Source organism: Bombina bombina, chromosome 7, assembly GCF_027579735.1.
Source record: "Bombina bombina isolate aBomBom1 chromosome 7, aBomBom1.pri, whole genome shotgun sequence".
Taxonomy (NCBI): domain Eukaryota; kingdom Metazoa; phylum Chordata; class Amphibia; order Anura; family Bombinatoridae; genus Bombina; species Bombina bombina.
In genome coordinates, this window is record NC_069505.1 from 172277330 (window position 1) to 172304994 (window position 27665).

General features: G+C 37.6%; 1 protein-coding gene across 1 annotated transcript in view; it reads left to right on the plus strand.

Moving 5' to 3' along the window:
- The window catches only part of QSER1 (glutamine and serine rich 1), a 368580-nt gene that overhangs the window by 185575 nt on the left and 155340 nt on the right, over window positions 1-27665 (plus strand). Inside the window, exon 5 of the mRNA XM_053720408.1 lies at window positions 26571-26833. Within this exon, the coding sequence (XP_053576383.1) occupies window positions 26571-26833 (263 nt within the window). The remainder of the gene's footprint in view (window positions 1-26570; window positions 26834-27665) is intronic.

A 27665-nucleotide genomic window follows, 5' to 3' on the forward strand; every position in this document is an offset into this window, starting at 1 on the left:
CCGGATCATCCATTAGTGCCTATATTCCATCATGTGCCTAAAACACATAAAAATATGACCTCTCCCCCAGGAAGACCTATCATTTCAGGCATTGGCTCTATGTTTCAGCCATTGTCTGAATGGGTCGACTCCATACTCCAGCCTTTGGTTAAAAGCCTTAATAGCTATTTACGTGATTCAACACATCTGTTGAATTGTTTGGAATATGTAGAATGGAACAAGGAGTTCAGATGGGTGGCCATTGATGCCACCTCCCTTTACTCAAGTATACCCCACGTTAGGATTAAAAGCCATTAGATATTTCTTGGATACAGCCACACGTTATTCTTTAGAATTCAAACTTTTTTTCTGTGAAATCATTGAATTTTTATTAAAACATAATTTTTTTATGTTTAATAATGAATACTATGTGCAGGTTTGTGGCACAGCGATGGGGGCAAAATTTGCCCCCTCGTTTGCCAACCTGTATGTAGCATGGTGGGAGGATTTATACCTTTACACTCTTTCCAATCCATTTGCAAAGCATATTATCAAGTATATGCGTTTCATAGATGATCTTATATTTATAGTGGAGGATAAACTTGAGTTGAGCACCTTTTTAGAGTATGTTAATACCAATGATTTAAATTTGAGATTCACAGGTGAATTACAACAATATAAAATATGTTTCTTAGACCTAGAGCTCACAGGTGATCCAGAAAAAGGTGTAATACATATCGCAAACCAACGGCAGGAAATACCATACTCCATGCCAAATCATGCCATCCCCCACATTTAATTAGATCAATCCCCAAAGCCCAATATATTAGAATGAGAAGAAACACTAATTGTACTGAGAAATTCAATCTACAATGTACTGATCTTACAAACAGATTAAAACAAAGGGGATATTCGAATAAAATTCTTAATGAATCTCACGAAAAGGTAAAATATAAGACTCAAAGAGAGGTTATTGCAACCAAAAAGAGATCAGATCAAGATTTTAGTAGAGACAAAATTGTCTTTACCACAGAGTATTCGAAACAATTCAATGAAATCACAGCTATTCTCAAGAAACATTTACATATATTAAAAGAAGATGAATCTTTGGGTAACATTTTTCATACTTGTAAATTTGTGTCCAAGAAACCACCGACTCTGGGCACCAGGCTGGTACCTAGTATGGTAAATACAATAACAAATAAACGGGGGAGTAATTGGATAAGGAAAAAAGGCACATACAAATGTGGCACTAAACCATGCATTACGTGTGAAGTTATTGAAAAAAGTGATACTTTCACCAGTTCAGCAACACATGAAAGATATAATATGGAGTTCTATGCAAATTGTAGAACTGAGTTTGTAGTTTATTTAATAGAATGCTCCCTTTGTTCCCTACAATATATTGGTCAAACGACCAGAGAGCTCAGATCACGTATCAGAGAACATATTAGGGACACTAAAAACTACAACAAAGACTCGGCGGTAGCGGTTCATTTTAATCAAACACATATGACTCACATAGCACACATTACTGTTAAAGTTATTGATAAAATTCAGTCACCCACTAGAGGGGGCAACAAACAAAAATTGTTGCTCAAACGTGAATTATTTTGGATTTACAAACTTAAAACGATAGTACCACAGGGTCTAAATAGAGAATGGGACATGTCCTACTATGTGGAATAGTTATTTATATATATACTTTTTTGGTCTATTTTTTAAGGGTCAATTTAATTTACTATGCAGAAATTTTAACAAAGTTTCTCAATAATATTGCATATAGTAATCTACCTTTAATAAATATTGGATCTTAGGCTCTCATTCAGTTCAATTTAAATTTTAAATTTTAAATATTATACATTCTATACTTGGTTTGTATAAGTATGAATGAATAATGGGATACATTTAGGTCCATAAATAGGAACATATAAATATAGTCCCCTATTTCTCGATATAATTCCCTAGATATTCATTATAGGTATTTATCACAAAATAATAAATACAGTTTAGCCTATAGGAGGTGATTTATAATTAGTATCTAGAATGACATAAGGTTACAAGGTTATAACATAACACTGAAGTTGTTGTCTTATGTGTATTTACATATCATGTATAACTATATATCTTATTAAGTTATTCAGCATTTACATACATGTACATATATTTTTTCAAACACAATATACCTTTCTGTGTTTTTGGTTAGTGCTAGGTGAGGGTAAGCAGTTTTAACACTACTTTGATACAGGTGTTTCTAAAGCTTTGCCATCATTGGGTACTTCCCCTTTAAATAGCAGGGGTTGTACTAACATATCTCACTCCTATGATTAAGTGCCGAGCATAGGCACGAAACATGTAAGGAGGGTTATCACCTGCTACCCTTTGTATTCTTTGCCAATTGGCTTTTTTAAGATATGAGAAATAAAGTATTTGAATTTTAAATTATCTCTTACTCTGCTTGTTGCTGCCGCATTTTTTCGTTTTTCTGTACTTATAAATTACCTGATTGAAGTAAATTAAAAACATCAAATAAATAGCACACATTTGAAGAAAATAGAACAAATGCTACATTTAAAGGGATATAAAAGTCATACTTTCAGGATTCATATTGTTTTTTTCTTGGTTTCCTTGTTTGAAACCTTGTCCCTTTCCATGAGGGCATTTAGAGGTAGGTTCAGGAGTGTGCATATATCTTGAGCACTATGTGGCAGCAGTATATTTAGCAACCTATAAGTAGATATTTATTTCATATAGGTGGTTAGAGTCCACAATCCATTACTCCTGGGAATTACTTTTCCTGACCACTAGGAGGAGGCAAAGATTTCCAAACGAGCCCTATAAAACCCCTCCCAATTTAACGATAACTAGTCTTGCCTCCGCTGGAGGTAGGTGAAGAATGAACGTGCTGCATATGTTGTACTATGAGAAGGGTTATCAGACTAAGTTAAGGCCCATTTCTTTTATACAGGTAGTGAGAGTCTATGATCCATTACTCCTCGGAATTGCTTTTTCCTGCCACTAGGAGGAGACAAGGATTCCCAAACCCCAATAGCTCTATTAAACCCCTCCCACCTCACTGGTAAACTAGTCTTGTCTTTGCCTCTGCTGGAGGATGTAGGATGCTTACCTTCATGTTCCAATTCACATGGAACATTATCAGTTTCTAAGGTTTGCCATTCTAGAAAAGTATTTTAAGTTTGTTGCTCTACCATTTGGTCTGGCTACAGCTCCCAAAATGCTCTCAAAGGTTCTGGGTACCTTATTGTCTGTAATCAGTACTCAGAGCTTTGCAGTGTTTCCTTACCTGGATGATATCTTGGTTCAAGCTCCATATTTACATTTAGCAAAATCTCACACCAGCAGACTATTGTTTCTTCGACAACATGGTTGGAGAATCAATTTTCCAAAGAGTTCTTTTGTTTCTCAGATGGGAGTTGTTTTTCTGTGAGTTCAGAATAGATTCAGTTTCATTGAGTCAAAACCTTCAGTCTCTTTCTTTCCCTCAGTCGCACTTTGCATGCGGTGCTAGGTCTCATGAATGCTGCTTCAGATGCTATTCCGTTTACTCATTTTCACGAGGCCTCTTCAGCTTTGTATGCTTTAGCAATGGTTCAGAGATCATACTCCCCTGTCTCAAAAGATCTCTCTAGATCACAGAATAACAGATTCAGGTGCAAGTCTTTCTGCTTTTTTTAGTTTTGTTCCACAAGAAGATTGCAAATCTTTCTGACATTCATGGTTTTGTTCAAGCCTTGACTAGAATTAAACATGTTCTCCTCCTTGGTATCTAAATTTGTTATTGAAAGTTTTTCAGGCTCCTCCTTTTGAGCCTATGCATAAGATGGATATTAAGCTTCTTTCATTGAAAGTTTTGGTTTCTTTGGCTATCTCTTCTGTAGAAGAGTCTCTGAGTTGTCTGCTCTTTCATGTGATCCTCTATTTTTCATCAGGATAAGGTCAATTTTGAGGACTACATTTGACTTCAGATATATGTCGGGAAATTGTTGTCCCTTCTTTATGTTCTAATCCTAGGTGTTCTTCAGAAGAGAGGCTTCTTCAAAACTTGGATGTTGTAAGAGCCTTGAAGTACTATATATATATTCTACTAAGGATTTCAGACAAACTTCTAGTCTATGCTTCATGTAATAGTCTTGGTTTCAGTGAAACTTGTGCTATCGAGGAAGTTAAACTGTTTATAGAAGATAAGAAAGGATAATAGAGTAATCTCCAAAATGTACTGCCTAGCGGTAGCGTATTTTCAGCTCCCGCAATATGTATGTATGTATATATCACATTTTTTCTTATCCTGTTTTTTATATTAAAGAAAAAATGTAATGAAAGATACACTTAACTTTTTGTCCTGGAATGTGGGGGGAATCTCCTCGCCCATTAAGAGGAAAAAATCATCCATCAACTTAAAAAACATAAACCAGATGTGGTCTTTTTACAAGAGACCCATCTGAATGATAGGGAGGCTGAAAAGTTAAGTATAGGTTGGATTGGAGACGTGTATACAGCAGAAGCTAAAAAAAGGAAGAGAGGGGTGGTGTGTGTTTTTAATAAAAAATTAGTTTATCAGATTTTATCACAAGACAAAGATGAAGAGGGAAGATACATGATTCTGGAAGTTAAAATGAATAACGTTATATATACTCTTTGCAATCTTTATGCTCCGAATGAATGTCGCCCAGAATTCTGGGATAAATTATTTGCCAAACTTATTAATACGATAAATACACAGATGATAATTGGAGGGGATTTTAATGCGGTGTTTGTTCCTCGGCTGGACAGACTAAGAGAGAGGAGCACTTTTAGATCTAGAAAAGAAGCTGATACTATAACGAACTTTGCGAAGAGTCTAAAGCTCAAAGATATTTGGAGAACACAACACCCAGATGAAAGACAATTTACTTGTGAATCGAAGGCACATCACTCTCTTTCAAGAATTGATATGTTTCTTATAAGTGAAAATCTATTAAATATAGAAATTAAGACAGATATTAAAGATATACAAATGTATTGCCTTGGAATAGATGCTGAGATTGTTAAGTGGGTAGAATGCTGGCTTAAAGATAGACGACAGAGGGTTTCAATTAATGGAGTACATTCAAATGAGGCATCAGTTACTAGTGGTGTTCCCCCAAGGGTCAGTTTTGTTTAACATGTTCATAAGTGATATTGGAAGTGGGCTTAAGGGGAAGGTTTGCTTGTTTGTTGATGATACAAAAATTTGTAACAGGTTGTATGTTCCAGGAGGAGTTGATCAAATGAACTGTGATATTAATAAACTAGAGGACTGGTCAAATAAATGGGATCTGAAATTTAATATTACCTAGAGCAAAATTATGCATATAGGATCCAAAAACCCAAAGGCCAATTGGTAACATTACTGACTGTAATTAAAGAAGAAAGGGATTTGGGAATTATTATTTCAGATGATTTAAAATTTGGTACACAATGCCGCAGTGCAGCCAGCAAGGCCAGTCAAATGCTTGGTTGCATTGGAACAGGTTTTAGTAGCAGAAATAGCAACGTTCTTATGCCACTTTACAGATCATTAGTTAGACCAAATCTGGAATACTGTGTACAGTTTTGGAGACCATATCTTCAGAAAGATATAAATAAACTAGAAGCTGTCCAAAGGAGGGCTACAAAAATGGTACATGGTCTAAAATATAAAACGTACAAAGAAAGACTATGATCTAAATATGTATAGAGGATAGAAGGGAAAGAGGTGACATGATAGAAACCTTCAAATATATGAAGGGACTTAATAAAATAGAAGCCGAAAGCATTTTTCACAAAAAAATAAATGCCAAAACAAGGGGTCACAATCTAAAGTTAGAGGGTAGCAGATTCAGGAGAAATTTAAGGAAGCATTTTTTTACAGAAAGGGTGGTGGATTCATGGAATGAACTTCCATTTGAGGTGGTAAACACAAAGACTTTAAAGGAATTAAAAAATGCCTGGGACATGCATAAGGCTATCCTAAGGAAAAAGTAACGTAATATGGGTAAACTTGATGGGCCTTTTTGGTTCTTATCTACCGTCATATTCTATGTTTCTATATAATAATTTCGGATCATGCGATTATCTCTTTGGCTGTTCAGACGGGAAATACATGGAAGAGACAATGTGTTAAGTTTTTTTTTTTCCCTACATTTTTGTTCTCTGATGTCACATTTAGAAATTGGCGAACACAAAAATGGAGGGAATATGATTTACATAACAGAGAATATCGAGATAGAGAAGAAATTTATTGGGAGGCTGCAAAAGCATTTCTTAGAGGTGAAATAAAAACCTATATGATAATTAGGAAAAAGAAAAGTAAGAGTGGGAATATTCAATTATCTAATCAACTCAAAAATAAATATATAAAGTATATAGAAATTCCAAATAATTATACCTGGAGAGTCTATTAAAAGGCTAAACTAGAAAGGGAAATATTTTTAGATCAAAGTAGGGCCCAGGAAGAAATTCAAAATAAAGTAACATTTGGCAGACACACACCTAAGTCGGCTAAAATGCTGGCCAACTTGTCTAAGAGTAGGAAAAAGAATAATTATATTGGGTCAATTTCTGTAGATGGAATTAGATATAATAATCCAAAAGATATTGTAACACAATTTTATAAATATTTTCAAAATGTCTTTTCATCAGCAGAAATTGATAAAGATGCTAAAGAGAAGTTTTGGCAGGATATTAAAGTACCAAAAATAGACAGTGGCCAACTATAGCAATTCTGAATAAAGAAATAACTCTTGAAGAAACATTAAAGGAAATGAATAATTTAGCTTTGGGAAAAGCGCCCGGTCCAGATCAAATACCATCTGAACTGTATAAGATTTTAGCAGAATTAATTGCCCCTACATTAACAAATTTATTTAATCTTTACTTTACACAACATAAAGAACCATCTAAATCTTTTATGACATCTAATATTATATTAATACATAAGAAGGGGAAGGACCCAACGTTATTGGACTTTTATAGACCAATATCCCTCCTCAATAGCGATTATAAGATCATGGCTGGTATTTTAGCAGGCCGACTTAAAGGGATCATAGGAGGATTAATAAATATAGATCAGACAGGCTTTATCTCAGGAAGGACGACATATACAAATATTAGAAAGGCAATGAAAGTTATGGAATATGTGTTAACATCTCACAGAACAGAGTCAAAAAGACAACCGGATTATGCTTTAATCAAAATAGACGCGGAGAAGGCGTTTGACTCCATTCTGTGGGATCATTTATTTACTACACTGGGAAAATTCGGATTTGAAGGTCACTTTGTTAATTATATAGGTCTTCTTTATAAAAACCCAATTTCCCAGCTTAATATAAATGGTTTCTCCTCTCCGTCAATAATTTTATACAAAGGTACAAGACAAGGATGTCCCCTATCTCCATTATTATTTGATATAGCATTGGAACCTTTAGCGATAACATCAAGAAACAGGCTAGAGGGTATGAATATAGGTTAACAAAATATTACTCTATCATTATGTGCACATGATATACTCTCTTACATCAGAAACTACAAAAATTATATACCAATTCTTCTGAATATCACTAGGGAATTTAGTAAATTTTCCGGTTATAAGATCAACTTATTAAATTCAGAGATTCTTTGGTTGATAAAACAAAAAGTTAGTTTATTGATAAATCCATTTAAAATGGCAGAAAGAAGTATAAAATACTTGGGAATAAACTTATCAAAGAACCCAGAAGAATGGTATGAGATCAACTATGGGCCATTATTGGAAAAAAGTTTTACTAATTTACAAAAATGGAGTAGACTACCACTTACTCTATTGGCAAAAATCTCATTAATAAAAATGTGCCTATTCCCAAAGATTTTATTTCTATTACAGAATATTCCTATATTTATTCCAAAATCAGATATACAGAAATTTAACTCTAAATGCTCAAGTTTTCTGTGGTCATCTAAAAAACCATGAATTTCATTGGCAAGATTAGCAGACCCTAAAGAGACTGGAGGATTTGCGCTCCCCAATATTCTAAATTATAATCTGTCATGTTTGTTTAAAATTGCGTTGGATTGGCTTACGGAAACAGACTAAATTCCAAATTATAAACTAGAAGAAGCATCAATTGCCCCGTATTCATTAGAAGCTTATTTACATTTGAATCAACAAAATGTTATGAAGAAATATACCTGAAAAAGCACACTATCCAAGCAAAGTATGTTGTAATTTGGGGATAAATGGTACATACTCCGAATATTTTGCCCATTAGGGGGAATTCAGAATTTAGTAGTGGATGTAGCTCCTCTATATACAGAATATGGGCTTCTAAGAATCTAAAGAATGTAAATTGCTTGACCCTTTTACTATGCAAATTAAAACGTTTGATGTACTCACAAGAGAATTCAACTTAGATAAAACTTCATTTTTTGCATAGCTACAGATTAGACATTTTATATATAGTCGAAATCTGACACAAGACTTAGATCGACTTTTATGGAAAATGGGTCTGTTAGAACCCATAATAAAGAGATATTGGATGGGTAATCATTCATTAACTGCTATACAGGGTTCTGGCTTTGAAAGGCGCAGAAGTGAAAATGGATAAGGTATTCTGATTATGGAAAATTGAGTTCCCAAATATAGATATTAAATTTTTTTTAAAAAGCTTTTTAAGAGTCGAGAAATATTCTTATGATATAGCAATAAGAGAATCACACTATAAACTCTTAAACAGAGCATACCTCACACCTAAGATAATGGCAAAATGGAATAGACTAGGACCAAATGTATGTCCTAGGTGTAATCTCCTAAATGCCGATTTAATGCACCTTTTTTGGTATTGCCCAAAAATACAAAGATTATAGAGACAGAGTTTTGGTTAAACAAATACTTGTCAAAAACTTGTATTTAGAGGCTGCTCATATATTTTTCTTATATACTGAAAAGGAAATGATAAATAAGCCACTGATTAACACTGCCATTCTTCTAACAAGGCAATCAGAACCTGGAAAAATAAAAATGCACCAAGTATAGCGCAATTTGTCCACAACATGATGTACCAAATGGTCTTAGACCAACATGATCCTTGGATCTTTCAGGGAAAAAAAATAAAAGTATTTATGGCAAAATGGGAGAAAGTTATTCTTGATCAACATAGAGATGTTCAAGTACAGTTGATAGAGCATTTTCGCTCCTCCCCTCTCTTCCTTCAAATAATACTATCAGAGATCTACCCAAGGTTTTGGAGACAATATCTTTATTTAATAGTTTTAAAGTATTAGTTAATACTCCCTTATGCCCCCCCCCCCTTTTTTTTTTCTTCCCTTCTTTTTTTCTTCTTTTTTCTTTTCTTCACTAATATTAGATTGTTACTCTGTTTGGTGTTTTTTTTTGTTATATGTTTAATAACATAAAAAAAACAAATTATGTAAATGTATTGGATGTATAGAAGAACGCATGATTCGTAGGAAATATATTGTTTGATGGTATTGATTGATTTAAAATATGTTAAATCTAAAGACCTAGGTTAAAATGGAATGTTAACACAATATTGTAAAATGGTCTTTTATTATTATATGCATCTATGACATTTCTTTTTTTTCTGTTACATTATTGGTCATAAAATAAAAGTTATAAAAAAAAAGAAACTTGTGCTCTTGTTTCGCTAGAGAGTCTCCATCTTGAAGGGAGAGTTATGGATAATGTTGGGTCAAATACGACTATACCCACTTATAAATCCAAATCCTCTTTCTACCTGCTGCAAGCTATGGGTAAGTCCCTGGAAGTTTTCCATCAGTGGGTGGTTGAGGACTTGACTGACCTATCCATGGCCACGTCTGCTGGTCCACATAATCTGACTGTAACTGAAAAGGCAGCTCTTGCTAGCCTTCAGAGTAATTATTGTATTATCATTAAACAGTCCGATAAGGGCAGAAGCGTTGTGGTCATGGATAGGGACATTTATGCAGCCGCAGCATATCGACGGCTTGAGGACTCTGATACCTACCTTCCTCTTATGGGAGATCCTACTAAGAGGTTTGGTGTTGAGTTAACGCATCTTATTGATGAGGCAGTGGAGGATGGGTTGATGAATTATGAGACAGCCAAATCATTATTGGTATCCAATCCTATTGTCCCCATCTTCCACCACCTCCCTAAGGTGTATAAAAGTTTGATTAACGTTAAGGGTAGGCCGATTGTGGCTGGAATTGGATCCAAAATGGAACAATTATCTAAATGGGTTGACCATTTTTTACAGCCCTTGGTCCCAATGTTGCCAAGCTACATAAGGGATACTACCCATGTACTGAGTCAATTGGAGGAAGTTGTGTGGGAGGAGGGGTATAGTTGGCTAACTGTTGATGTTGTGTCATTATACTACTCCATTCCCCACAGCTTCGGCCTAGAGCTGTAGAATTGGATCTATACACAGACCTGACACCAGAGATGAAAGATTTGGTGGTTTTGGCCGTTAAATATTTGCTGGAGCATAATTATTTTATGTTCCAAGGACTCCACTACCCCCAGAGACGTGGGACTGCTATGGGGGCTAAATTTGCACCCTCCTACGCCAACCTCTTTATGGGGTGGTGGGAGCGGTCTCACGTCTATGGAGGTACTGGCGTCAACTCATCAGCATGTATTGTTAAATACATGCGTTACATTGATGATCTGTTGCTTATATGGTCAGCTGACTCAGTAAGAGCAGATGAGTTTGTTAAACTTCTAAACACCAATGATGTTGGCTTACAATTTATGCATGAGTGGCAAAGAGATACTGTGTCCTTTTTGGACATCTCTCTCACGGGACTACCCAGTGAACAGAGAGTGGTTTCTGCTCTCTATAGGAAGCCTATTGCTGGCAGCAATTTACTACATAGAAAAGATAAAAATAACTACCTTAAAAAAAGATAAGAAATTTTAAAACCTCTGGCGCTACAAAAAATTTTGTTGCTAAAATTGGAAAATAGAAAAATTGGATGAATATGATATGACCTACTTGGTTAAAAAACGATATTAAAATATTATAAAACAACCTTTGGTCTTAGTGATAACTAAACAATGTTTGTTATATGTGCAAAAATATGTTTTTATTACATAAAATAAACAAACAAAATAAAAATAAAAAATATGCAGATAAAAAATATAGCTGATCAGCTAGTACAATTAGAAATAAATAAGTGCAGTATCAAAAAATAAAATAGCATAAACACAACAGAAATACACAATAGAACTTGATCCAAAGAAAGTTCATAAGCCTTCAAGGGTTAATATGGGTTAGATCCAGATCGGAACGAAATCAGAGACTCCTTCAACAGCTGAGATGTCGAATGCCAATTGTAGCTGGAAGGGAGCTGAAATGACAATGAATCCAAATCAAAAGAACAACAGAGAACCAAAATTGAGGTGTTCAATTTTACTTACACCGTGTTTTGGTCTCTGCAGCAGCGGTCAGACACTGAAAGATAACAGTGGAAGCGGATGTTTCTTTAATGTAAAAGCCGATGTCAAGTAACTGCTCCACTCAGGGATTCTCACAGTATCTAAGCCGGTCTGTAATGACTACGTCACGTAACGTCAGTTTGCTCCGCCTACTCTGACGTTACGTGACGTAGTCATTACAGACCGGCTTCGATACTGTGAGAATCCCTGAGTGGAGCAGTTACTTGACATCGGCTTTTACATTAAAGAAACATCCGCTTCCACTGTTATCTTTCAGTGTCTGACCGCTGCTGCAGAGACCAAAACACGGTGTAAGTAAAATTGAACACCTCAATTTTGGTTCTCTGCTGTTCTTTTGATTTGGATTCATTGTCATTTCTCCAACATAGGTGTGTCCGGTCCACGGCGTCATCCTTACTTGTGGGATATTCTCTTCCCCAACAGGAAATGGCAAAGAGCCCAGCAAAGCTGGTCACATGATCCCTCCTAGGCTCCGCCTTCCCCAGTCATTCTCTTTGCCGTTGTACAGGCAACATCTCCACGGAGATGGCTTAGAGTTTTTTGGTGTTTAAATGTAGTTTTTATTCTTCAATCAAGAGTTTGTTATTTTAAAATAGTGCTGGTATGTACTATTTACTCTGAAACAGAAAAGAGATGAAGATTTCTGTTTGTAAGAGGTAAATGATTTTAGCAACCGTTACTAAAATCGATGGCTGTTTCCACACAGGACTGTTGAGAGGAATTAACTTCAGTTGGGGGAAACAGTGAGCAGACTTTTGCTGCTTGAGGTATGACACATTTCTAACAAGACTCGGTAATGCTGGAAGCTGTCATTTTCCCTATGGGATCCGGTAAGCCATTTTTATTAAATAAGAATAAAGGGCTTCACAAGGGCTTTAAAGACTGGTAGACATTTTTCTGGGCTAAACGATTGATATATAAGCATTTTTAATACTTCATAGTTTTGAGGAGTTATTTTATTCTTGGGAATCAGGTAAAATAACCGGCAGGCACTGTATTGGACACCTTTTTCTCTGGGGGCCTTCTCTAATCATAGGCAGAGCCTCATTTTCGCGCCTCTATTGTGCAGTTGTTTTTGGGAAGCAAGACATGCAGATGCATGTGTGAGGAGCTCAGATACATAGAAAAAGCTTACTGAAGGCGTCATTTGGTATCGTATTCCCCTTTGGGCTTGGTTGGGTCTCAGCAAAGCAGATACCAGGGACTGTATAGGGGTTAAATGTAAAAACGGCTCCGGTTCCGTTATTTTAAGAGTTAAAGCTTTCAAATTGGGTGTGCAATACTTTTAAGGCTTTAAGACACTGTGGTGAAATTTTGGTGAATTTTGAACAATTCCTTCATACTTTTTCACATTTTCAGTAATAAAGTGTGTTCAGTTTAAAATTTAAAGTGACAGTAATGGTTTTATGTTAAAACGTTTTTTGTACTTTGTTATCAAGTTTATGCCTGTTTAACATGTCTGAACTATCAGATAGACTATGTTCTGTATGTGGGGAAGCCAAGGTTCCTTCTCATTTAAATAGATGTGATTTATGTGACACAAAATTTAGAGAAAATGATGCCCAAGATGATTCCTCAAGTGAGGGGAGTAAGCATGGTACTGCATCATCCCCTCCTTCGTCTACACCAGTCTTGCCCACACAGGAGGCCCCTAGTACATCTAGTGCGCCAATACTCCTTACTATGCAACAATTAACGGCTGTAATGGATAATTCTATCAAAAACATTTTAGCCAAAATGCCCACTTATCAGCGAAAGCGCGACTGCTCTGTTTTAGAAAATACTGAAGAGCATGAGGACGCTGATGATATTGGTTCTGAAGTGCCCCTACACCAGTCTGAGGGGGCCAGGGAGGTTTTGTCTGAGGGAGAAATTTCAGATTCAGGGAAAATTTCTCAACAAGCTGAACCTGATGTGATTACATTCAAATTTAAATTGGAACATCTCCGCGCTCTGCTTAAGGAGGTGTTATCTACTCTGGATGATTGTGAGAATTTGGTCATTCCAGAGAAATTATGTAAGATGGACAAGTTCCTAGAGGTCCCGGGGCCCCCCGAAGCTTTTCCTATACCCAAGCGGGTGGCGGACATTGTAAACAAAGAATGGGAAAGGCCCGGCATACCTTTTGTCCCTCCCCCTATATTTAAGAAATTGTTTCCTATGGTCGACCCCAGAAAGGACTTATGGCAGACAGTCCCCAAGGTCGAGGGGGCGGTTTCTACTCTAAACAAACGCACTACTATCCCTATAGAAGATAGTTGTGCTTTCAAAGATCCTATGGATAAAAAATTAGAGGGTTTGCTTAAAAAGATGTTTGTTCAGCAAGGTTACCTTCTACAACCAATTTCATGCATGGTTCCTGTCACTACAGCAGCGTGTTTCTGGTTCGATGAACTAGAAAAGTCGCTCAATAAAGATTCTTCTTATGAGGAGATTATGGACAGAATTCATGCTCTCAAATTGGCTAACTCTTTTACTTTAGACGCCACTTTGCAATTGGCTAGATTAGCGGCGAAAAATTCAGGGTTTGCTATTGTGGCGCGCAGAGCGCTTTGGCTAAAATCTTGGTCAGCGGATGCGTCTTCCAAGAACAAATTGCTTAACATACCTTTCAAGGGGAAAACGCTGTTTGGCCCTGACTTGAAAGAGATTATTTCTGATATCACTGGGGGTAAGGGCCACGCCCTTCCTCAGGATAGGTCTTTCAAGACTAAAAATAAACCAAATTTTCGTCCCTTTCGCAGAAACGGACCAGCCCCAAGTGCTACATCCTCTAAGCAAGAGGGTAATACTTCTCAAGCCAAGCCAGCCTGGAGGCCAATGCAAGGCTGGAACAAAGGTAAGCAGGCCAAGAAACCTGCCACTGCTACCAAGACAGCATGAGATGTTGGCCCCCGATCCGGGACCGGATCTGGTGGGGGGCAGACTTTCTCTCTTCGCTCAGGCTTGGGCAAGAGATGTTCTGGATCCTTGGGCGCTAGAAATAGTCTCCCAAGGTTATCTTCTGGAATTCAAGGGGCTTCCCCCAAGGGGGAGGTTCCACAGGTCTCAATTGTCTTCAGACCACATAAAAAGACAGGCATTCTTACATTGTGTAGAAGACCTGTTAAAAATGGGAGTGATTCATCGTGTTCCATTAGGAGAACAAGGGATGGGATTCTACTCCAATCTGTTCATAGTTCCCAAAAAAGAGGGAACATTCAGACCAATCTTAGATCTCAAGATCCTAAACAAGTTTCTCAAGGTTCCATCGTTCAAAATGGAAACCATTCGGACAATTCTTCCTTCCATCCAGGAAGGTCAATTCATGACCACGGTGGATTTAAAGGATGCGTATCTACATATTCCTATCCACAAGGAACATCATCGGTTCCTAAGGTTCGCCTTCCTGGACAAGCATTACCAGTTTGTGGCACTTCCATTCGGATTAGCCACTGCTCCAAGAATTTTCACAAAGGTACTAGGGTCCCTTCTAGCGGTGCTACGACCAAGGGGCATTGCAGTAGTACCTTACTTGGACGACATACTGATTCAAGCGTCGTCCCTACCACAAGCAAAGGCTCATACGGACATTGTCCTGGCCTTTCTCAGATCTCACGGGTGGAAAGTGAACGTAGAAAAAAGTTCTCTATCTCCGTCAACAAGAGTTCCCTTCTTGGGAACAATAATAGACTCCTTAGAAATGAGGATTTTTCTGACAGAGGCCAGAAAATCAAAACTTCTAAGCTCCTGTCAAGTACTTCATTCTGTTCCTCTTCCTTCCATAGCGCAGTGCATGGAAGTAATAGGTTTGATGGTCGCGGCAATGGACATAGTTCCTTTTGCGCGAATTCATCTGAGACCATTACAACTGTGCATGCTCAGTCAGTGGAATGGGGATTATACAGACTTGTCTCCGACGATACAAGTAGATCAGAGGACCAGAGATTCACTCCTTTGGTGGCTGACCCTGGACAACCTGTCACAGGGGATGAGCTTCCGCAGACCAGAGTGGGTCATTGTCACGACCGACGCCAGTCTAGTGGGCTGGGGCGCGGTCTGGGAACCCCTGAAAGCTCAGGGTCTTTGGTCTCGGGAAGAATCTCTTCTCCCGATAAATATTCTGGAACTGAGAGCGATATTCAATGCTCTCAAGGCTTGGCCTCAGCTAGCAAAGGCCAAATTCATACGGTTTCAATCAGACAACATGACGACTGTCGCGTATATCAACCATCAGGGGGGAACAAGGAGTTCCCTGGCGATGGAAGAAGTGACCAAAATCATTCAATGGGCGGAGACTCACTCCTGCCACTTGTCTGCAATCCACATCCCAGGAGTGGAAAACTGGGAAGCGGATTTTCTGAGTCGTCAGACATTTCATCCGGGGGAGTGGGAACTCCATCCGGAAATCTTTGCCCAAATTACTCAATTGTGGGGCATTCCAGACATGGATCTGATGGCCTCTCGTCAGAACTTCAAGGTTCCTTGCTACGGGTCCAGATCCAGGGATCCCAAGGCGACTCTAGTAGATGCACTAGTAGCACCTTGGACCTTCAACCTAGCTTATGTATTTCCACCGTTTCCTCTCATCCCCAGGCTGGTAGCCAGGATCAATCAGGAGAGGGCATCGGTGATCTTGATAGCTCCTGCGTGGCCACGCAGGACTTGGTATGCAGACCTGGTGAATATGTCATCGGCTCCACCATGGAAGCTACCTTTGAGACAGGACCTTCTTGTTCAAGGTCCGTTCGAACATCCGAATCTGGCCTCACTCCAACTGACTGCTTGGAGATTGAACGCTTGATTTTATCAAAGCGAGGGTTCTCAGATTCTGTCATTGATACTCTTGTTCAGGCCAGAAAGCCTGTAACTAGAAAAATTTACCATAAAATATGGAAAAAATATATCTGTTGGTGTGAATCTAAAGGATTCCCATGGAACAAGATAAAAATTCCTAAGATTCTATCCTTTCTTCAAGAAGGTTTGGAGAAAGGATTATCTGCAAGTTCTTTGAAGGGACAGATTTCTGCTTTATCTGTTTTACTTCACAAAAAGCTGGCGGCTGTGCCAGATGTTCAAGCTTTTGTTCAGGCTCTGGTTAGAATCAAGCCTGTTTACAAACCTTTGACTCCTCCTTGGAGTCTCAATTTAGTTCTTTCAGTTCTTCAGGGGGTTCCGTTTGAACCCTTACATTCCGTAGATATTAAGTTATTATCTTGGAAAGTTTTGTTTTTGGTTGCAATTTCTTCTGCTAGAAGAGTTTCAGAGTTATCTGCTCTGCAGTGTTCTCCTCCTTATCTGGTGTTCCATGCAGATAAGGTGGTTTTGCGTACTAAACCTGGTTTTCTTCCGAAAGTTGTTTCTAACAAAAACATTAACCAGGAGATAGTCGTGCCTTCTTTGTGTCCGAATCCAGTTTCAAAGAAGGAACGTTTGTTGCACAATTTGGATGTAGTTCGTGCTCTAAAATTCTATTTAGATGCTACAAAGGATTTCAGACAAACATCTTCCTTGTTTGTTGTTTATTCTGGTAAAAGGAGAGGTCAAAAAGCAACTTCTACCTCTCTCTCTTTTTGGCTTAAAAGCATCATCAGATTGGCTTATGAGACTGCCGGACGGCAGCCTCCTGAAAGAATCACAGCTCATTCTACTAGGGCCGTGGCTTCCATATGGGCCTTCAAGAACGAGGCTTCTGTTGATCAGATATGTAAGGCAGCGACTTGGTCTTCACTGCACACTTTTACCAAATTTTACAAATTTGATACTTTTGCTTCTTCTGAGGCTATTTTTGGGAGAAAGGTTTTGCAAGCCGTGGTGCCTTCCATCTAGGTGACCTGATTTGCTCCCTCCCATCATCCGTGTCCTAAAGCTTTGGTATTGGTTCCCACAAGTAAGGATGACGCCGTGGACCGGACACACCTATGTTGGAGAAAACAGAATTTATGTTTACCTGATAAATTACTTTCTCCAACGGTGTGTCCGGTCCACGGCCCGCCCTGGTTTTTTAATCAGGTCTGATATTTTATTTTCTTTAACTACAGTCACCACGGTATCATATGATTTCTCCTATGCAAATATTCCTCCTTTACGTCGGTCGAATGACTGGGGAAGGCGGAGCCTAGGAGGGATCATGTGACCAGCTTTGCTGGGCTCTTTGCCATTTCCTGTTGGGGAAGAGAATATCCCACAAGTAAGGATGACGCCGTGGACCGGACACACCGTTGGAGAAAGTAATTTATCAGGTAAACATAAATTCTGTTTTCAGCTCCCTTCCAGCTACAATTGGCATTCGACATCTCAGCTGTTGAAGGAGTCTCTGATTTCGTTCCGATCTGGATCTAACCCATATTAACCCTTGAAGGCTTATGAACTTTCTTTGGATCAAGTTCTATTGTGTATTTCTGTTGTGTTTATGCTATTTTATTTTTTGATACTGCACTTATTTATTTCTAATTGTACTAGCTGATCAGCTATATTTTTTATCTGCATATTTTTTATTTTTATTTTGTTTGTTTATTTTATGTAATAAAAACATATTTTTGCACATATAACAAACGTTGTTTAGTTATCACTAAGACCAAAGGTTGTTTTTTATAATATTTTAATATTGTTTTTTAACCAAGTAGGTCATATCATATTCATCCAATTTTTCTATTTTCCAATTTTAGCAACAAAATTTTTTGTAGCGCCAGAGGTTTTAAAATTTCTTTTCTTTTTTTAAGGTAGTTATTTTTATCTTTTTTATTTTACTTGTGGAGACAGGGGTTCTCCATTACCTACTGGCATATTGGCATTTTAGAAAATCCTGCGCAGGGTTACACACAATTTTATCTAACCTTCAGCAATTTACTAAATGCAAAGAGTAACCACCCTAGGCATGTCTTCAGGGGCATTGCCAAGGGACAGTTTCTAAGATTACACAGCAATTGTACTAAGAATTATGTCTTCCTTGAAGAGAGTATGGACCTAAAGCACAGGTTAAAAGATAGGGGGTACCCAAGGAATACTGTGGAAAAAGCTTTTGATGTAGTCAGTAAAATGGATAGAAGTTCCCTTTTGAGGAGTAGTAAGTCAAAAGGACAGACACATCAAGTGACACAAGTGAAGCCCAAGTTCATCACCTCACATTCAAACCAATATGATCAGGTCTGTAAAATTGTAAATAAAAATGTACCCATACTTATTGGAGACAAGAAACTAAGACAATAGGAAATGGCTGCATGTTTGTAGCCAAAAGAAGTGCTACTTTAGGCAATATCTTGTCCCCAAGTATGCTTAGAGATGGTGCATCCCAGAACACATGGTTACATTGTTACGGTACCTACAAATTTGGGAGACGTACATGTACCTCATGTGACTATGTTCATGTTGGAAAGACTTTGAGTCTTTCATACAGGGGAAATAATAGATACTAAGGGTTGTGTTAATTGCAAAAGCACTTTTATTATCTATTTGATTGAATGCACACAATGCCATAGATACTATGTAGGAAGGACTACTAGGGATGTAGGCACACATATTAGGGAACACCTCTCATATATGTCAGGTGAAAGACCGTGTTCAGCCTTGTCCAGACATTTCCTGGAGGTGCATAACCAAGATGTTAGCACTTTCACTTGGAGAGCAATTGAGCAGATCCAAAAACCAGCTAGAGGGGGGGACAGATTGTCTATATTATGTCGCCAGGAAATCTACTGGATCTTTAAGCTAAAGAGCTTGGTTCCAGTGGGTTTCAATTCGGAATATATTATCAACTATTGGCAACATTAAGATGGTGTTCAATTTTGGTTTCATACATCTTCCTCCCCTCTATAAGGTCTATGCTGACTATCTCTTGCATATACAATTACCTGGCTTTGAGGTTTCTTAATCATCTGGGTTTTTATGGTATCAGCTATAGTCTAGGTGTGCTAATATTTTTTGTATGAGCAACTATACTAATTGTATTTTCTGCATATACCTAGATTGCATAAATGTGTATATATGTTAAGCTTCTTAATTAGTAGTTACACCTTAGGACCCCAGATCCTCTACATATTAACGCTTACTTATTAACTATGCAATTGTCTTGAAATTACCTTAATACTCTATTGGGATTAGTCAACACCCCTAGTATTAGTTTCTGTTTAAATAGTATCTACTTATGCTATGGTGAAGGCGACTATAATAGTATGCACCAAAATGAGTAGATATATTCTATGTCCACTTCAGTTAGTCCTATGCTATCTCATGTATAGATTATAATCTGTATTTATTTGTAACTCATTGATAAATCCTAATTGATTGTATACCTATTTGCCCACAATTAGTGCTTATTTATTTACAAGCCATGTAGTTTCTTGGAGGATACCCTAATTCTATATTGAGAAGAGCTAATATTCCAAGTTTTTGTTTTTGTTTAAACTAGTGTACATAAGGGCTGAGGCTAAGACATCATGTTTATCGATATGTACAAATCAAATATGTAAACAAATTGAATGTATATATACTTTCTATTTATGTTTATGATTAGTATAATATGTATAAGAAGTTTTTTTCTTTATTACTATACATATGGACTATGTTCTTCATGATGATTAATTAAATTCTTTTTCTTTAATTCATTATGTTTCTGTATCTTTAAAGGGACATGAAACCCAATTTTTTTCTTTCATGATTTAGAAAGAGCATGCAATTTTAAACAACTTTCTAATTTACTTCTATTATCTAATTTGCTTCATTTCCTTGATATCCTTTGCTGAAAAGCATATCTAGATATGCTCAGTAGCTTCTGATTGGTGGCTGCATAAAGATGCCTCGTGTGATTGGCTCACCCATGTGCATTGCTATTTCTTCAACATTGGATATCTAAATAATTAAGCAAATTAGTTAATATAAGTAAATTGGAATGTTATTTCAAATTGTATTCTCTACCTGAATCGTGAAAGAAAAAATGTGGGTTTAGTGTCCCTTTAAATTCCTCCCAATTTTGATGCCAATGGTTGTATCCAATCACATAGCTGTTTTTAGCTTAAAATAACACACCTGTGCCTCTCTGTATGTCTATGATTACGGTCTTTTTGTGACCGAAACTGGTCAGACGTATTTTTGGCTGGACAGATTTTTCCATCCCATTTCTTTCTGTGAAGGTATACGTGTTTTTAGATGCCTTTTGAAATAAAATATGGATTTTATTTGAATACTGATGGTGGAGACATTTGTGGATTATTCACCTTTATTTTAAACTTCTAGTTTGTTCACTTTTCTGGATCAAGGAAGGGGCAGAAAGCTTCTGCAGTTTCTTTGGTTTCTTGGTTAAAACTTTTGATTCACAAGACTTACTTGGAGTTGAGAAAGCCTCCACCTAAACGGATTAGTCCCCATTCTACCAAATCAGTTGCCACTTCTTGGACTTTTAAGCATTAGGCTTCTGTTAACTAAATTTGCAAGTCAGCTACTTAGTCTTCTTTGCACACTTCTACTAAATTTATACTATTTGTTGCTTCTTCTGAGGAAGGCTTTGAGGTCTTTTTGCCTGTTTGGTTATTTTTAATTGTGTGTGTGTGTATATGTATATATAAACACAATAAATGGATATGAGGTAAGTATAGCGTATCCTCCAATACGCCTCACTGCATCAGGAGTATTGGAGGATACGCTATCCTTTCCTCATATCAATTGAAGTAGAGTCAAGTAAGTGGACAACTAAAAGGGGACAAAAGGAAAGAGGAATACCAAGAAAAACTCTTGTTTTGATTTTATATATATCTTTACAGATTTTATTATTCTTCTTCTGCTAACAATCAGCGCTTTCCATTTATTGTGTTTTCTATGTTTTGTATTGAAAGGGGATAATTGAGGAGTATCCCTTTGCTTTTGGATGAGCTGCAGATTGTTGTTCATGTATGAATGCATATGTAATTGACTGATTGCAATAGCGATTATTTATACTAGATGTTTGTGTGCATTTTACACATGTACAGGTCTTTTTATAACATTTACTCTGATTTAGTAATATATATATATATATATATATATATATATACACACACTCCAGCACTCACAAGCTCTCAGCTAAGATTTAAAAGCAAAAATGGAAAGGTTAGTTACCGCATCTGGCCAAATGGGACAAGCCCAGGTACCATGTCAAGGTCCTTTCCAATACCTGGGACCCTAAAACAGCCACACAATGCAAGCTCTCAAATCCAAACAAACTGGTAACAAGGGAAGGGTTCACAGGCTTATGTAATTACCCTAGACCAGTGCTTGACAAATGTGTTAAAAATTAGGAGCCAGTAAGAATATTTAGGAGCCAGGCATATGTTTAGAAGCCAGACAGTTGGATTTGTATATAGACATATGGAGAATAACCCCAAAAGTTAGGAGCCAGGGGTAAAATTCTAGGAGCCAGTGGCTCCTAGGCTCTTGGGTTTGTCGAGCCCTGCCCTAGACATATACAAAACACTGAAGGGGACTGCACTCTCATACCGGACCGGGTACACATCCCATGACCCTGTAACATGCTCAGCCCTGGGTGCTCAACGGCACTTACAGAAAGCTGTGCTGTCCCCAGAGTCACAGGCAGTTAACCCCAGACAGGTCTGGGTGCAAGAACCATAGGGAAAATTACAAAACAAATTAATATAACACACAGAGAAAGTCCAGCACTCACAAGCTCTCAACTAAGATTTAAAAGCAAAAATGGAAAGGTTAGTTACCACATCTGGCCAAATGAGACGAGCCCAGGTAACATGTCAAGGTCCTTTCCAATACCTGGGACACTAAAACAGCCACACAATGCAAGCTCTCAAATCCAAACAAACTGGGAACAAGGGAAGGGTGCACAGGCTTATGTAATCACCCTCGACATATACAAAACACGGAAGGGGACTGCACTCTCATACTGGACGTGGTACCTGGGCTTGTCCCATTTGGCCAGATGCGGTAACTAACCTTTCCATTTTTGCTTTTAAATCTTAGCTGAGAGCCTGTAAGTGAGTGCTGGACTTTCTCTGTGTGTTGTATTAATTTGTTTTGTAATTTTCCCTATGGTTCTTGCACCCAGACCTGTCTGAGGTTATAACTGCCTGTGACTCTGCAGACAGCACAGCTTCCTGTAAGTGCTGGTGAGCACCCAGGGCTGAACATGTTGCAGGGTCATAGGATGTGTACCTGGTCCGGTATGAGAGTGCCGTCCCCTTCCGTGTTATATAAATATTGTGTATTCACAGAATTTTTTACCTGAATAAAGTCATTATGTTTGGAAACAGCCTTTGCATCTTCTTGTTTCTTTTTGATTTTATATATATATATATATATATATATATATATATATATATATATATATACACATACACACACACACACACATATATGTTTCTTTCTAATGACACGGTGAGTCCACGGATCATCTTAATTACTGTTGGGAATTTCACTCCTGACCAGCAGGAGGAGGCAAAGAGCACCACAGCAAAAGTTGTTAAATACCACTCCCCTACCCACAATCCTCAGTCATTCTCTTTGCTTGTGCCAGCTTGATTCTCAGTTGGGGGCAGCCGGAGTTGGATCTTATGGCATCTCGTCAGAATGCCAAGCTCCCGAGGTACGGGTTGAGTCCAAAGGATCCGCAGGCTGTTCCTGCTCTGGCAGTTACTTGGACTTCCAGTCTGGCATATGTGTTCCCTCCGTTTGCTCTTCTTCATTGGGGTCATTGCTCGGATCAAAGAAGAGAAGGGCACCGGTGATTCTCATTGCCTCAGCGTGGCCTCGCAGAATCTGGTTTGCAGATCTGGTGGAGATGTCTTCCCTTCGCCTTGGCGTCTTCCATTAAGGAGGGACCTTCTTCTGCAGGGTCCCTTCCTTCATCCAAATCTCGTTTCTCTGAAGCGTACTGCTTGGAGATTGAACGTTTTGATTCTTTCTAAGCGTGGTTTAGAGACTATGATTAAGGCTCGTAACGCCTGTAATTAGGAACATTTATTATAAGATTTGGCGTAAATATTTGTATTGGTGTGAATCCAAAGGCTACTTGTGGAGTAGAGCTAGGATTCCTGGGATTTTGTCTTTTCTCAAGGAGGGTTTGGAGAAGGGTTTATCTGCTAGTACCCTGAAGGGTCAAATTTCTGCTTTATCTATTTTATTGCACAAGCCCCTGGCAGATGTGCCAGATGTTCATTCTTTTTGTCAGGCTTTGGTTAGAATTCGGCCTGTGTTTAAGTCTGTTACTCCACCTTGGAGTCTTAATTTGGTTCTTAGGGTCCTTCAACAGGCTCCGTTTGAAGCTATGCATTCTTTGGATATTAAGATGTTATCCTGGAAGGTTTTGTTTCTGATGGCTATTTCTTACAGTATGAATCACCATTTCTTATTTTTCACTCTGATAAGGTAGTTCTGCGTACTGCCTTGGGTTTTCTTCCCAAGGTTGTTTCTGATAAGAATATTAATCAAGAGATTGTTGTTCCTTCGTTGCGTCCTAATCCTCCTTCTCATAAGGAGCGTTTCTTGCACAACCTGGATGTGGTTCGTGCATTGAAATATTATTTGCAGGTGACTAAGGATTTTCGCCAGTCTTCTTCTTTGTTGTTTTTTCTGGGAAGCGTAAGGGTAAGAAAGCTACGACTACTTCTCTTTCTTGTTGGTTGAGGAGTGTTATTCGCTTGGCATATGAGACTGCTGGTCAGCAGCCTCCTGAGAGAATCACGGCTCATTCCATGAGGGCTGTTTCATTTTCTTGGGCTTTAAAAAATGGAGCTTCTGTAGATCAGCTTTGCAAGGCTGCGACTTGGTCATCTTTGCATACTTTTTCTAAATTTTACAAATTTGATACTTTTGCTTCAGCAGAGGCTTCTTTTGGGAGAAAGGTTCTTCAAGCAGTGGTGTCTTCTGTTTAGGTTAACTGTCTTGTCCCTCCCTTATCATCCGTGTCCTCCAGCTTTGGTATTGGTTCCCAACAGCAATTAAGATGATCCGTGGACTCACCGTGTCATTAGAATGAAAACATTATTTATTCTTACATTGATAAATTTTATTTATTTATTGACACGGTGAGTCCACGACCCGCCCTGTTTTTCAGACAGTTTGCTTTTCTATAAACTTCAGGCACCTCTGCACTTTAGATTACTTCCTTTCTCCTTTCCCTTTGGTAGAATGACTAGGGAATGTGGGTAGGGGGAGTGGTATTTAACATCTTTTGCTGTGGTGCTCTTTGCCGCCTCCTGCTGGTCAGGAGTGGTATTCCCAAGAGTAATTAAGATGATCCGTGGACTCACCGTTTCAAGAAATAAATACATTTATCAGGTAAGAATAAATTTATGTTCTTTTCTTTGCATTCTATTTGGGTTCTGGATTTTGTTTTTTGTGAAAAAGGGTGTTCTTTATAGCCTGCCCTTAATTTCTCATTACTTGTGGACTCTACAGCTTGGTTATTATTTCCCAGGAGTAATGGATTGTGGACTCTCATCACCTGTATGAATGAAAGAAAACCTAATTTATCTTTACCTCATAAATATATTTCTTACATGGTGGTGAGAGTACACGAGACCCCAACCTGTTATTTTTCTGGTGATGGTTTGTTTCTTTTTGCACATCTTTTTTTCTTGCTTTTTTTTTTACATTTTGCTCTTAATTCTTTTCCTACTTTTTTTACTTGGCTATACATCAGACTAGTTTCCAGTAAAGTGGTCGGGTGGGGGGTTATAGAGCTCTTGGGGTTTGGGAATCTTTCCCGTCTCCTAGTGGCAGGGAAGAGTAATTCCTAGGGGTAATGGATTGTGGACTCTCACCACCATGAAATAAATTAAACAGGTAAGCATATATCTTATGATTGTAGTATAACAGTTTAGTGTAGTAAAATAACATTGTAATGTACCCCAAATAAAGAAAATGGTAGATAGAATTTCTCTAGTGAAAACCAGTTACTTCAGATGACTTGGCTGATATGATGTGATAACCTGACAACATGTAGTTACAAGGTGGTTATTTTCCTTTTAACTGTAACGTGAAACTAACAGGAAGTGCTTGATTGTGTACTAAAGAGTCCCGGAATTCTATTGCTCACTGGCTTCCACATAGTAGCATCTATTCTTGTAAAATGTAAGACAATGTGATTCAGTCAGAGCATACCATTTAAAAAAAAAAAAAAAGTTTCCAGTTTTATAAAAATTGTTTCATTCCCATTATATTTGTTGAAGAGATATCTAAGTAGTTATCTGGAGCAATAAATGGCAGGGATTATGTAGGTATCTAGGTAGGTAGTGTGCATGTTTGCCCTCTATTGCTCTTTCAAATGTAAACAAATTCTTAAAAGTATTCTTTCAAAATTGTTTTTATATAGTGCTCCAGACATGCACATTCATTAGCCTACCTACCCACTCATCAACAAACAATACAAAGTTAAAGGGACATTAAACACTTTGAGATGGTAATATAAAATGATAAATTGTATATATAAAACAACCCTGCAATATACTTTCATTATTTATTTTGTCCTCTTTGCCTGTAATTCCATTCTGAAATTGTGAGCTTTTCAGTTCCTGTTAGAAATGGAAGTGCAGAACACTGTTAAATCCAGCACAACCATTGTCTGCACACTCTAATGACCTATGTATAACTGTCCCTAATTGGCCACAGTAGAGAAGGTAACACAAGTTACAACATGGCAGCTCCCAGTGTTTTATAGACACTAAAACTTTACACTTATTTTGTCACTTTTTAAACAACTAATGAAAATTTAAAAAATACATCTACATGTTAGTCATGGACTAATCTTTTCTTTGAATGCATCATTCTATCTAGCATGTATTTAGTGTTTAATGTCCCTTTAATGGCGTAAATTTGATAATAGAAATAAATTGGAAAGTAGGGATAAACCTCAGTATCTTGGCTGGTTCAGGGTAGAGCATTATAATATAGACAATACATAATGATTGATTGAAGCACACAAACAATGTCTGCATATTTATCTGTTACTAACATATTTACATAGTCTAGTAATAGTTCCATTGGTACACTGATATAACTCCCCAATATATAATATTATTTCTTTTAGTATTAAAGTCAAAATCTTAGACAAAGTCATAGTGTCCTACGGTAAGTTAGTTGATGTTGTCCAAGATATTTTGAGAATATTTATTGATTGGTTGGTTGTTTATTTACAAAATGTCTACTCCCTTCCTAGAATCTGATAAAGCAGCAGCTTTGGCAAAACAAGAGTCTTCTAATTTGTCTTCTTCAAACATTGCTCAAGAAAAGTCTAAAGGTTCTGAAAGCAACAAACCTGCCCAGCCTGAATCCACCCAACCTGAGATCCTGGCCAAGTCGCAAGATTGCATTGCACTTGAAGGTTTCACAGATGATGAAAACCAGGAAAGCGAAGGAGAGGGAATTTACCGGGAGCGAGATGAATTTGTAGTTAAGATTGAAGACATTGAAATGCTCAAGGTAATAAGTTAAACGCTTGTAAATCGTACATCAGTAATGTGCAGCAACTTAAAAACAGCTGCTATGTAGAGAATCGCTCAAATAAAAGTTTAGCAGAGGGAGGCTATCTACACCATTTTATTTTGAAGGAAGTTCCTTTTCGTTTTCTAAATGTTAAACTCCTTAAATAAAGTTAAAGGTCCAGTCAATGTTCAAATTAATGTTACATAATTCTGCACAATGTTCAGAATGATTTTAAAGATTTAACTCCCCAAACCCATATTTGCCTTACCTTCCTCACCAGCCTCTTCTGCTTGTCTGTTTTCTTCAGTGCGTCTTGATGTCTAATCACAGTGCACCATGTCGTGCCGCTTCACGTAGCACACTCCTGCGCTGGGTAGAGCAGCCTTCTGCTTTACCCAGAGAGGGAGCGCTACATGTAGTTCAACAGCACAACTTTGTGCCCTTTGATTAGACAACTCGTCAAGACGCACTGAAGAAAAATACTTTTTCTTCTGCACATAGTGCAGAATTATGTGACATTTAAAGGAACAGTGCAAACCAATTTTCATTTAACTGCATGTAATAGACACTACTATAAAGAATAATAAGCACAGATACTGATCTAAAAATCCAGTATTAAACCGTTAAAAAAAAAAAACTTACTTAGAAGCTCCTAGTTTAGCACTGTTGAAAAGGTTAACTGGAACACCCATATTTTATAGCAAAAAACAGACCTTTCCCCCTTCCTTTGCATATGAAAAGACTCTACATAAACAGTAGCAATGTTATTTAAAAATAAGCAAAACTATACATTTATTTTTTTTTTATAAAAAAAAAAAAGCTGTATTGG